The sequence below is a fragment of the Mobula hypostoma genome, unplaced genomic scaffold (genome assembly GCF_963921235.1).
Source record: "Mobula hypostoma unplaced genomic scaffold, sMobHyp1.1 scaffold_62, whole genome shotgun sequence".
Lineage (NCBI taxonomy): Eukaryota > Metazoa > Chordata > Chondrichthyes > Myliobatiformes > Myliobatidae > Mobula > Mobula hypostoma.
In genome coordinates, this window is record NW_026948193.1 from 32,050 (window position 1) to 42,259 (window position 10,210).

General features: G+C 47.0%; 1 protein-coding gene across 3 annotated transcripts; it reads right to left on the reverse strand.

The window, feature by feature from the left end:
- Positions 1–205: 205 nt before the first annotated feature.
- On the reverse strand, positions 206–8,294 carry LOC134341765 (zinc finger protein 239-like). Of its 3 annotated transcripts, XM_063039683.1 has the most exons (3): positions 8,213–8,271; positions 7,138–7,212; positions 206–2,887 (listed from the first exon to the last, which is right to left on the reverse strand). In XM_063039683.1, exon 3 carries the CDS (start codon positions 2,549–2,551, stop codon positions 1,679–1,681), a length of 873 nt encoding a protein of 290 aa, XP_062895753.1. In that variant the 5' UTR covers positions 2,552–2,887; positions 7,138–7,212; positions 8,213–8,271; the 3' UTR covers positions 206–1,678. The 3 variants fall into 3 exon arrangements, with proteins under 3 accessions (XP_062895753.1, XP_062895751.1, XP_062895752.1); XM_063039681.1 differs by lacking the exon at positions 7,138–7,212 and having other exon boundaries at positions 8,213–8,294; XM_063039682.1 differs by lacking the exon at positions 8,213–8,271 and having other exon boundaries at positions 7,138–7,396.
- Between the last annotated feature and the right edge of the window lie 1,916 nt (positions 8,295–10,210).

Here is a 10,210-nt window from a genome sequence, read left to right on the forward strand (position 1 = left end):
TTTTAGAACCGAGATTAGGAAAAACTTCTTCACACAGAGAGTGGTGAATCTGTGGAATTCTCTGCCACAGGAAACAGTTGAGGCCAGTTCATTGGCTATATTTAAGAGGGAGTTAGATATGGCCCTTGTGGCTAAAGGGATCGGGGGAATGGAGGGAAGGCTGGTACAGGGTTCTGTGTTGGATGATCAGCCATGATCATACTGAATGGCGGTGCAGGCTCGAAAGGCTGAATGGCCTACTCCTGCACCTATTTTCTATGTTTCTATGTTACTATTATGTACACACAATGGTCTAAATGAACCAGCAGCAATAGAGCACAACTGGAGTCTGCTTTTGATGTTAAAAACCACTATTTATTAGTAACTATTTAATATAGTAACTTAAACCAGGTAAATCAAAAATTAGCAGTGTTACGCATATATATGTGTATAAATATACTTCCCAAACTCGTTAAAGCTTGGGTGGCAAGAGTTAAAGTCTTACTATGGTAATGTAAGGAAGTTCAGTTCAATCCACGGAATTGGTGTGTGGAGAGAGGGTATTTGTAATCCAAGGTGAAAACCACACCAGGAGAACAACGAGTAAACAGTTCATCAGGCTCCAAATCCACTCTCGAGTTAGCCAAACGCAGCTTATCACTAAGGGGACCGTCTTCGAGGGTGAGCTACCTCCCAGGCAAGGGTAGACACACCGGTAGCCTCCACAGGGTCAGCCCTTCCACACACCGTGACAGCTACTGATCGATTCCTCTGATCGATCCTCAACCCACACTTGTGGGCACTCGAAAGTCCCACCCAGTGACTCCTCTGTCACTGGCCTCCTTTCACTGACTGGTCGCTGTAACCGGTGTCCCACTGTGTGTCTGTGGGAGAGTCATCTGGATTGCTTAAATAAACACGCTACGAAGCAACTGTGAACATCGAACTGTCCATCACATAACTCCACCTCTCTCTCACCATGGCAACCAAGAAGCAACTGTGAACATCGAACTGTCCATCACATAACTCCACCTCTCTCTCACCATGGCAACCAAGAAGCAACTGTGAACATCGAACTGTCCATCACATAACTCCGCCTGTCTCTCACCATGGCAACCAAGAAGCAACTGTGAACATCGAACTGTCCATCACATAACTCCGCCTCTCCCTCACCATGGCAACCAAGCAACTGTAAACATCAAACTGTCAATCACATAACTCCGCCCCTCTCTCACCATGGCAACCAAGAAGCAACTGTAAACATTGAACTGTCCATCACATAACACCGCCTCTCTCTCACCATGGCAACCAAGAAGCAACTGTAAACATTGAACTGTCCATCACATAACTCCGCCTGTCTCTCACCATGGCAACCAAGAAGCAACTGTAAACATTGAACTGTCCATCACATAACTCCGCCTGTCTCTCACCATGGCAACCAAGAAGCAGGCAGCAGTACTGTAGACAGTTTTTCTCTCTCTCTTATTTAAAGGCACAGTCCATGTCCACCACAAATCCTTCACCACATTCACAGTAGGTGAATGGTCTCTCCCCAGTGTGGACACGCTGATGTTCCTTCAGTTGAGATGATTGAATGAATCCCTTCCCATGGACAGAGCAGGTGAACGGCCATTTCCTTGTGTGTCAGCAGGTGAAATGACCAATTGAAATGCTTCCGACAGACTGAGCCAGTGAATGGTCACTCCCTGATGTGAACTGACTGGTGTCTTAGTAGATGAGGTGAGCAAGTGAAGCCCTTCCCACAGTCTGAGCAGGTGAACGGTCTCTCCCCGGTGTGAACTCGCTGATGTGCCTTCAGATGAGATGACTGAATGAATCCCTTCCCACAGTCTGAGCAGGTGAACGGCCTCTCCCCAGTGTGAACTCGCTGATGTACCTTCAGTTCAAATGACTCTATGAATCCCTTCCCACACACGGAGCAGGTGAATGGCCTCTCCCCAGTGTGAACTGACTGGTGTCTCAGTACAGCAGATGACTTTGTGAAACCCTCCCCACAGACTGAGCAGGTGAACGGCCTCATCCCAGTGTGAATTCGCTGATGTACCTTCAGTTGAGATGACTGAGTGAATCCCGTCCCACAGTCTGAACAGGTGAACGGCCTCTCCCCAGAGTGAACTCGCTGATGTACCTTCAGTTGATATGACTCAGTGAATCCCTTCCCACAGTCTGAGCAGGTGAATGGCCTCTCCCCAGTGTGAACTCGCCGATGTACCATCAGTTGAGATGACTGAGTGAATTCCTTCCCACAGTCTGAACAGGTGAATGGCCTCTCCCCAGTGTGAACTCGCTGATGTACCTTAAGATTAAATGAGCAAGTGAATCCCTTCCCACAGTCTGAGCAGGTGAATGGCCTCTCTCCAGTGTGAACTCGCTGGTGTATCTTCAGGTTACATGACTGAGTGAATCCCTTCCCACACACTGAGCAGGTGAATGGCCACTCCCCGGTGTGAACTGACTGGTGTCTCAGTAACTGAGATGACACAGTGAATCCTTTCCCACAGTCTGAGCAGGTGAACGGCCGCTCCCCGATGTGAACTCGCTGGTGAGCCATTAGGTCAGATAACTGAGTGAATCCTTCCCCACAAATTCAGCAGATGACCAACCTCTGCTCGATGTGAACTGACCGGTGTGTCCACAGGTGGGAAGACCGACTGAATCCCTTCTCACACACAGAACAGGTGAATGGCCTTGTCCAGTGTGAACTTGCTGATGTACCTTCAGTTGAGATGACCGACTGAATCCATTCCCACTGTCTGAGCAGATGAATGGGTTCCCCCCTTTGTTGACGTACAGCTGGGATTTTCTTTTATCTACTGTCAATTTAAAGTACCACAGTTTTAAAGCCATGAAAACATCTTCTGCCCAGATGAATGGTTGGTCTGCACAGCTGTTAAAAGGAATTAAATGAATATCAGTATTATTTCATGTTCTTGTCACAGAGTCATAGAAAAGTACCACAGAGAAACAGGCCCTTTGGCCCATCTAGTTTGTGTTGAACTATCTGTACCCCTACTATCCAGGTACCGACACAAACCTCTTCAATGCTGAAATTGAGCTCGCATGCACCAGTTGGGCTGTCTGCTCATTCCACACTCGGATGACTGTCTGTGTGAAAAAGTTTCCCCTCATGTTCCCCTTCATGTTTCACCGTTCACCCTTAATACATGGCCTCTGGTTGCAGTCCCACCAAATCTCAGTGGAAAAAGCCCGCTTGCATTTACCCCATCTATAACCCTCATAATTTTGGCACACCTCCATCAAATCTCCCCTTGATCTTCTACATTCCAAGGAATAAAGCCCTGTCCTGTTCAAACTTTCCCTATAACCCAAGTCCTCCAGACCTGGCAACATCCTTGTGAATTTTCTCTGAACTCTTTCAACCTCTTTTGCATCTTTCCTGTAGGTAGGTGATAAAACTGCACACAATACTCCAAATTAGGCCTCACCAATGTCTTGTAAAAAGTCAACAAAGTCATCTCCTGTACTCAGTACTTTGGTTCATGAAGGCCAATGTGCCAAAATCTTGCTTTCCGTCCCTATTTAACTGTGACACCACTTTCAGTGAATTATGGACCTGTATTCCCAGATCCCTTTCTTCTACAGCAATCCTCAGTGCCCGACCATTCACTGTGTAAGACCTTGGTCCCACCAAAATGCAACACCTCACACTTGTCTCCATTAAATTCCATTTTGCATTTCTCCAGCTGGTCCAGATCAGACTGCAAGACATTATATTCTTCCTCACTGTCCACTACACCCCCAATCTTAGTGTCATCCAGAAATCTGCTGATCCAGTTAACCACACTGTCATCCAGATTACTGATCTAGATGACAAACAACAACAGATCCAGCACCGATCCCCGTGGCAAACCACTAGTCACAGGCCTCCAGTCAGAGAGGCAACCATCTGCTACCACACTCTAGCTTCTCCCAAAGACAGTGTCTCATCCAATTTACTATCTCATCTTGAATGCTGAGTGACTGAACCTTCTTGACCAACCTCCCATATGAGACTTTGTCAAGTGCCTTGCTAAAGTCCATGTGGACAACATCCACTGCCTTGCCTTCATCCACTTTCCTGATAACTTCCTCGAGAGACTCTATTAGATTGGTTAGACATGACCTAGCATGCACGAAGCCATGCTGCCTATCCTTAATCTATCCACATCTATCCAAATACTGACATATCTGGTTTCTGCACATAAGTTCCAATGACTTTCCCACTACTGATGTCAAGCTCACTGACGTATAATTTCCTAGTTTATTTTTAGAGCCTTTCTTGAACAGCAGAACAACATTGGCTATCCTCCAATACTCCAGTACCTCACTAATCACTAAGTATTATTTAAATATCTGTACTTGGGCCCCAACAATTTCTGCACTGTCTTCCGCAGGGTCCCAAGGAACAACTTGTCAGGCCCTGGGGATTTATCCACGCTAATTTTCCTTCAGACAGCAAACACCTCCACCTCTGCAATCTGTACAGGGTCCATGAAGTTGATGCTGCTTTGCCTCACTTCTATAGACTCTGTGTCCATCTCCTGAGTAAATGTGGATGCAAAAATAATATTTAAAATCTCCCCCATATATTTTGTCTCCTCATACAGATTACCATTCTGATCGTCCAGAGTGGGCATGTTTCTGTACTGAACTGGCCAAACTTGATTGGGAGGGGAAACTGGTAGGAATGATGATGGAGCAGCAATGGCTGGAGTTTCTGGGAGCAATTCGGGAGCTGAGTGATCGATACATCCCAAAGAAGTGGAAGCATTAGAAAGGCAGGAGGACACAACCGTGGATGAAATGAGAAGCCAAATCCAACATAAAAAGCAAAGAGAGGACAACAAAAGAGCAAAATCTATCGGGAAGCTTTTAGAAAGCAACAGAAGATGACTAAAAAAGATGTCAGATGAGTTCAGGGTGTGGAATTATGATATTGTAGTCACTAATGAGTCTTTGTAGCACCCAACAGTCTGAGGCATTTGGAGGAACAAAATATCCGGGGCCTCAATATCTCTTGAAAACCAAGGTTCCCTGCACCAGTTACCTTTCAACTTTTATTTTGACAGGCACATACAAACTCTACACCCTCAAAACTTCACTTCTGAAGAACTCCCACTTACCAAGTACTCCTTTGCCAGAAAACAGCCTGTCCACACTTGTCAGATCCATTCTGATACCATCAGAGTTGACCTTTCTCCAATTTAGAATCTCGACCCATGGTTCAGTCCTTTCTTTTTCCATGTTAACTTGGAATCTCATGGCATTATGATCACGAGATGCAAAGTGTTCCCATACACTAATATTCTGTCACTAGCCCTGGATTATTTTCTAATAGTTTATTGCACATTTCTATGCTGGGAATTCTACGTGCTGATTAATGGCACATTTGACAAACTCTACCCCATCTAGTCCTTTTACATATGGGAGTCACGTCAATCTATGGAAATTTAAAATCGCTTAGTATATCAAGCATTAGCATAGTCTGCGATCTCTCTTGCTAATTTGTTCCTCCAAATTCCTCAGATTGTTGGGTGCAAACAAGTCCCAGTCATGGCAACAAGATCACAATTCCATGCCCTGAGGTCTGAACAGCATTTGCCTGGTGTCAAGAAAACAACCTCTCCCTCATTGTCACAAAAACAAAGGAGCTGATTATGGACTACAGAAGGAATGGAGACAGGCTAACCCCTATTTACACCAATGGATCTGGGGTTGAAAGGGTGAACAGCTTTAAGTTCCTCAGCATACACATCACCGAGGATCTCATGTGGTCTGTACATACCGGCTGTGTGGTGAAAAACGCACAACAGTGCCTCTTTCACGTCAGATGCTTGAAGAAGTTTGGTATTGGTCCCAAATCCTAAGAACTTTCTACATGGTCACAATTGAGAGCATCCTGACTGGCTGCATCACTGCCTGGTACAGGAACTGTACTTCCCTTAATCGCAGACAGTGGTGCGGACAGTCCAGCACATCTGTAGTTGTGAACTGCCCATGACTCAGGACATTTACAGGGACAGGTGTGTAAAAGGGGCCCGGAGGACCATTGAGGACCCTACTCACCCGAACCACAAACTGTTCCAAGCTGCTACCATCCGGGAAACGGTACCTCAGCGTAAAAGCCAGAACCAACAAGCTTCTTCCATTAGGCCATCACACTGCTTAATTCATGCTGATACAACTGTATTTCTATGTTCTAATGACTGTCCTGTTCTATTATAAATGACTATAAACTGCACATTTAGACGGAGATGTAATGTAAAGATTTTTACTCCTCATGCATGTGAAGGATGTAAGTAAGAAATTCAATTCAATTCACCCTCTCTATTACCTGGCATTCTGGCTCCCATCCCCTCTACAACTTTCGTTTAACCCACACCCCACCACCCACCACACTAGCACAAGCAAGCCTTAACACTAGGATATCAGTCCCCTTCTAGTTCTGTTCCCCTAACTAGCAAATCCCCTATCACCCCTTTGACTTTCCTCTGTCACATAATCCCCCCCCCCAACAGTTTCTAAAGTGGTAGAATGCATAGAACATTAAAAACCTATAGCACAAAACAGGCTCTTCGGCCCACAAAGCTGTGCCAAACATGTCCCTACCTTAGAACTACCTAGGCTTACCCATAGCCCTCTACTTTTCTAAGCTCCATGTACCCATCCAGGAGTCTCTTAAAATACCCCATCTTTTCCACTTCCACCACCATCGCCGATAGCCCATTCCACGCACTCACCACTCTCTGCATGAATAACTTATCCCTGACATCTCCTCTGTATTTACTTCCAAGCACCTTAAACCTATGCCCTCTCTTGCTAGCCATTTCAGCCCTGGGAAAAAGCCTCAGACTATTCACATGATCAATGCCTCTCATTATCTCGTACACCTCTATCAGGTCACCTCTCATCCTCCGTCACTACAAGGAAAAAAGGACGAGTTCACTCAACATGTTCTCATAAGGCATGCTCGCCAGTCGAGGCAAAATTCTTGTAAATCTCCTCTGCACCCTATCTATGGCCTACCTGTTGTTGTGGGGGATGGCCACAAGAGCACTCTGCGATGGCTATTTAACCTCATTCCCCTCCCAGACTCTCACGCAGTTTCCTGTGTCCTGCACCTTGGGTGTAACTCACCTCTCTTCATGTCATAACTATCATCCCCTCCGACTCCCAGATGATATGGAATTCATCCATTTCCAGCCCCAACTCCTAAAAGTGGCGACACAACATGTGCACACTGAATTTTATATATAGAGGTACTCATTTTAACAGCCAGCAAATCACTGTCAATAATAATTTTGATCTGCACTCTCACACAACCTATGTAACAGGTCTGGAGCAGGTAATGAAGGATTTTCTCACTGGAGCATTTGCACACCGTCCATATCTGATTTGCTTGCTAAATGATGCCATAAAAAGTCAGATTTTCAAATATCACTCCACTTCTTCCCACTTGCAAATTCTCCAGCAACTTTTGCATCCTCACAATATACACAGGTAACACCAGTTTCTGTATTGTACATAAATATTTCCCCTGAACCCTCCCCCAGGTGACTGATGGTGGTGAACTCAGTGATGGCAATGCCAGTGAATATGAAGGGAAGGGCAGTAGTCTGTCTCATTGGAGTCTGGCACACTTGTGATGTGAAAGCTACTTGTTGCCCTGGACAAAGGTGTTTGATATCATTATGTACCCAGAGAGAATGGGACAAAACAAATTCTCACAGGTAGAAAAGTCCAGAACAAGAGGAGGTAGAACAAGCAACAGACACAAAATGCTGGAGGAACTCAGCAGGCCAGGCAGCATCTATGGAAAAGAGTACTAATGCTGAGTTCCTCCAGCAATTTGTGTGTGTTGCTTGGATTTCCAGCATCTGCAGATTTTCTCTTGTTTGTGACTGGAGGCAGAACAAAGGTGATTTTCTCAACAGCTGATGTAAAAGATTTTGTTCCCTTTCTCCGAGTTCCCGATCCTTGCATTTAGACAGCTGGAGCTCAGCTCTGTCTGAGAGATCCATCGGTTCCCATTCCCTCATCAGCCGGAAGCTCCCCGGGGCCCGTGTACGGATGGTGGGGCTGAGAGAGAGGGAAGAGAGCAGGACTGTCCCGGGATTGCGGGTCACGGAGTCCGGAGCTCACAGCAACTACCCGAAGTCGGTGTTGAAAACGCCCGCCCGGTGAGACCCCCAACCCGGAGATCCCTTCTTACCTCAACCGATCATCCGGGGCCTTTTGTGCACCGCGCGCTGGTGAGCTCGAGCTTGGTCGGTTTAACGGCTGGACTACTAATCACGTGACCGGCCCCTCTCCCACCGCCGTCAACAGAGGATTCATGCGCTGCGCTATTCCCATTGGTGCGAAGCGATGTCAATCACTGCTTTCAGCCAATACCCGAGGCGGACCAGCCGAGAGGGCGTTACCCCCGCTGACACCGTCTCCCGAACTTTCCGTCACGGCGGGACAACCGTCAAAGTAAATGTCCGCTTTCTGATTTATTTCCATTTCCCTCCGAGGGAAGTTGGGGCGTTTGTGAAGCGTCTCCTGCGGCCGGAGTCTGATGTGTCGCTGAGAGGTAGGAGGAGACCGCTCGGCCCGTCGGTTTGATGCCGGTTCCCCGGGGAGGGAGAGGGGGATTTTATTGAAAGGATGAAGACGGTGAGAGAGGGGGCGGACAGGATGTTTGTCCCGGTGGGGACAGGAGGGGCTCATCTGTGGAAATGTCTGAGCCCACGGTGGTGGCGAGCAGAGGGATTCACCACATTGGGGGGCAAACACCGGCAGACTGTTGCCCTGCAAGCGGGGCCAATGGTCCGGGCAAAGTGACAATTATTTGTGTTTTGTTGAGACTGTACCTGGAATATGGTGTAAAATCCCGCTCCCCACACTAACACGGGTCACACAGACCAAAGAACAAACTGCCGGAGGAACTCAGTGGGTCGGGCAGCATCTGTGGAGGGAAATGGACCGTCAACATTTCGGGCCGAGACCCTCCCTCTGGACTGAGAGTGGACGGGAAATAGTCAGAGAAAAGAGGTGAGGGGTGGGGATGGGGCAAGAGCTGGGGAGTGAGAGGTGGATCCAGGTGAGGGGGAGGTGGGAAGGTGGAAATAGTGACGGGGGTGGGAGGTGAGTGTTTGGGGCAACACGGGGCTGCAGAAGATGGAAATTAATTCCATAGAGGATTAACAAAGAGGTAAGAGAGTATTTGATATGGAGAGTGCAATGAAGATTCACCAGACTGATCCCTGGAGTGGTGGGGTCATCATATGAAGAAAGATCAAATGTGATAACCCTTTCATTTAGAGAATCGAGGACTGAGAGGTGACCACATTGAAATGCACAACATCATTACCGGTTGAACCAGGGATCCCAGTCTCTGAAAAAGGGGGTGGACTGTCCAGGAAATGTCTCCATTCTGAGGGTGGTGAATGTCTGTAAATCCCCACCACAGAGGGGGTTAAAATCTATTGCTATGAATTAGGTTCCATTGCTGCCGCAGAGACAACGAATTACATGACATCTGCCGGTGTTATTAAACCTGATTCTGATCATTGGTATGGGAGACCCACCATTGGTCACCTGATCTCATTTACCACAGATCGTAATGCGAGATTGAAGCCTTTTCTATTTATTTGTGTTCCTCAGTTGAGTCAAGTTTCCCTCTGTGGTTCCAAAGCAGAAGCTCAGTCTGTCTAATATTTCCACACAATTAAAATGGGGAATTTGTTTATTCTTATCACGTACTGAGCTACAGTGAAAATCTTGCCCGACCTACCATCCACACAGATCAATACATTACAACAGTACATTGAGCTGATATACGACAAAACAATAACTGTAACAAAGCATTATGGCTGCAGAGAAAGTGCAGTGCAGATAGACATATGGGGCAGGGTCACGTCGAGTTACATTGTGAGGTCGAGTCCATTTTATTGGACTGGAGACCATCCATTTGGCTGACAACCGCAGACAGGAAGCTGTCCATGAGCCTGGTGGTACGCGCTTCAAGGATTTTGTATCTCTTCCCCAATGGGGGATTGGGTGTTTCTCTGTCCCTGTACCTTCCCGAGACAGACAGACACAGAGACAGAGACAGACGGAGGACCGGCGGACTGCAAGCTGTAGTTTGCTAAAGTAATGGGTAAAAGTTTGATACTTTTCCCATGCCCAAAAGGACTGGGTGAAGGAGCGGCACGCAGTGCATATT

Excerpts from the sequence above, each read along its gene's own strand:
- LOC134341765 (XM_063039681.1), bottom strand. The coding sequence starts at position 2,551 with ATGGCTCACCAGCGAGTTCACATCGGGGAGCGGCCGTTCACCTGCTCA.